The sequence below is a fragment of the Hevea brasiliensis genome, chromosome 9 (genome assembly GCF_030052815.1).
Source record: "Hevea brasiliensis isolate MT/VB/25A 57/8 chromosome 9, ASM3005281v1, whole genome shotgun sequence".
Taxonomy (NCBI): Eukaryota; Viridiplantae; Streptophyta; class Magnoliopsida; order Malpighiales; family Euphorbiaceae; genus Hevea; species Hevea brasiliensis.
The window spans coordinates 82,830,581-82,833,349 of record NC_079501.1 but is presented as its reverse complement, the minus strand read 5'-3'; the positions used below and the strand labels follow the sequence as shown (position 1 = coordinate 82,833,349).

At 36.5% G+C, this 2,769-nt stretch overlaps 1 protein-coding gene across 1 annotated transcript; it reads right to left on the bottom strand.

Moving 5' to 3' along the window:
* Window positions 1-701: 701 nt before the first annotated feature.
* LOC110651480 (polygalacturonase-like) lies at window positions 702-2,241 on the bottom strand. Its single transcript, XM_021806837.2, has 4 exons — window positions 1,798-2,241; window positions 1,356-1,645; window positions 1,021-1,249; window positions 702-921 (listed from the first exon to the last, which is right to left on the bottom strand). The coding sequence occupies exons 1-4, from the start codon at window positions 2,239-2,241 to the stop codon at window positions 703-705; spliced, it is 1,182 nt and encodes a 393-aa protein (XP_021662529.2). The 3' UTR covers window position 702.
* Between the last annotated feature and the right edge of the window lie 528 nt (window positions 2,242-2,769).

The following is a 2,769-nucleotide window of genomic DNA, read 5'->3' as shown; positions in this document are numbered from 1 at the left end:
AGCTTTTGATATCATTCAGTTGAATTTGACATATTGCAACAACAAGGGAAAGAGGTGAGTGGGAGAAAGGCAACGGACCCGTCATTAAATAAAATTTTGTAACTCAGATTGTGGAGTTTGAGATTCACAAACGGTATGTGAGTTTTGCTATATTTCAGGGCCCAATTATAAATTGTTAGATTTTAATAAGAATTTAATATAATTTAATTTATTATTTTTTCTCAATTCTCATATTTAAATTAATATAAAATAATTCATTTTAAAATAAATAAAAATAATTCCTAAAGTAATATGGTTGTGTGAGTGCAAATAATTTTTTTCCCCAAAGGAAATCTCCTGCTGCTAATTCGAGACCATAAGCCATAGCTTATGCCTCAGAGATATTAACCCCCCACATACCATGAAAACACTACGAAGCGGGATATCTAAGGCAGCAATGGGCTACTTCCCAACTGTGAAAGCGATGAAGTACTAAATAACAATATATATATATATATATATTCATAATAGCAAAGAACTTTCGTTTCCACTACACGTAATTGCAAGCCGGGCTCCAAGCAACCCAAATGTGCTGGAACGCCACAGGCTCTGGCAAATACTGAAACACACATCGCTTATGCTCAGTGATGAGCTACTTCGATCAAATTGCGTGAACATAGAGTACCGAAACTAACATGATTCTGGCGGGAACCCTTTAACTGTCTACAGGCAACTACTGGGCAAAACGATTCCAGAAGCATTTCCATCGGCGTTGTTACAAGATGCATCAGCTGGTTGATTCATGTAAGTCAACTTCACATTTTCCAGTTTGATCCCAGTGCATGGATTCTTCTTACTACAATCAAATTTCACTGCCACTTGTGTTGCTGATGTTCCATGTATGTCTTGATACGTAACATCGCTAATTTTAACACCAGATTCCTGTTCAACAAAAATTATGAAGTGCATCATTAGATTTTTAGCAATCAATCAAAGACTAGTAATGTTACAATATAAATGAAAATTTTGTTTTAAACCTACCTGACCAGGACAATTGTTGTTATCCGGACAATAATTTTGATCAATGACCATCGGATTCTGAACATTGGTCATGATAGCATGTTGGAAAAGTATGTTCCTTGCAAAGCCACTGCTAGGTCTCCCCCAAGACTTGATTCTTAACCCATTCTGTGTACCAGTGAATGCAACAGATTTAACAGTCACATTCTGTACACCAGGCTCTTGAAGATCCTTTCCCAAACTCCCAATACTGCATAGAATCACATGTTTAATTAACTCCAAATATTTTAATAAATACTAACACGTTATTCAGTAAAGATCATGTGCAGAGACACTAATATATTTTGTTCAATTACCTGATTCCATGGCCAGGGCCACACGCTACTTTTTCAATCCACAAGTTAGTGGTTCCAGCACCGATTGAGACACAATCATCACCAGTTCTAATCCTGGAGTTAAGGATAGTGACACCACTTGATAATTGTACATGAATGCCATCGGTGTTGGGGCTGTGGCCGGAGGCAGACACCGTCACGCCTTGCACTTTCACATTTTGGCAGCCATTGATGACAATATGGTATAATTGGCTATTCAGTGATGTTAATCCACTTATCACTATATTATTTGAATTGGAAAAACCCAGTGACTGCATACACACACAGACAACAAACAGTATAGTCATTATCGTGTTTAATATAAAAGCTGTGCTTAATCACTTAATTTCAGCCTATAATCGGGGCTCAAGCAATTATATATATAGTTGACCTTTCAAAATCTTAATTAATTTATGCAACATACCGTGGCACCACTGGGGCAATTATTGCCAGAGGCTTTGCAGGCCCATAAACCAGGGCCTTGCCCATCAAGAACTCCACCGGAAACTGTAACACCATTGACATACTGAAAGAATATCCAGTTTCCAGCATTACCAGTCAGTCGATAATCTGAAGGAGCCACAAGGGTACCATCTACACGAACTAAGATTGCATTGTTCTTGCATGGACCCTGAAACACAACATTTAGCAGAAAGAACCTCCCTGGCGGCGCATACACGGTGGCTGGCTTAATTGATTCACAGGCTCGTGTCCAAGCAGCAAGAAAGGCTTTGGTTGAGTCAGTTTTTCCATCAGGTTGGGCCCCAAAAGTCAGGACATTATATTGTGCTGCATTTGCTGAAGATGAAGTAGTAAAAAGAATGACAAGAATTACAAGTACTAAAGAAAAGCTCTGTTGTTTGGCCATTTTTGTGTCGATGAAGGTGTAATGATTTGTTCTATATATATAATTAGGAAGATAGAGAGAGTTGAGAGTGTGTGATGGTGAAGCTGAAATGGTTTTGACGGGGTATTTATAGGATTTCTAAAAGCACTTAATGGTCTAATTGGTTGAATAAAAAAAATTAAAAAGAAGAAGGAATTTGCGCGGAAATTTGAGAGGAAATTTTTTTTTTTTTTTCTTAAAATACCCTTTCTTGGAAGTTTGATATCTTGCATTTGTTAGTTTGCAGACTTTGCACTGCGCTTCCATGTGAAGAATGCTTATAGCTTAGGACAAAGAAGTCTTCACATTTATACTCACTTTTTGGTTTTGTAGTTTCGCACAAATGATGAATATAGTCAAATTCTATTCTTGCCATTGTCCATATTTTTGGAATGAATTCACAAGTGTATGTGAAAATTGAAATGAAACTACTGTATATATGTTTTGTTTTCTTTATTTATTGGTCTGTATTAAATTTAAATTAAAAAATTTATTACTTTAAAAATATTT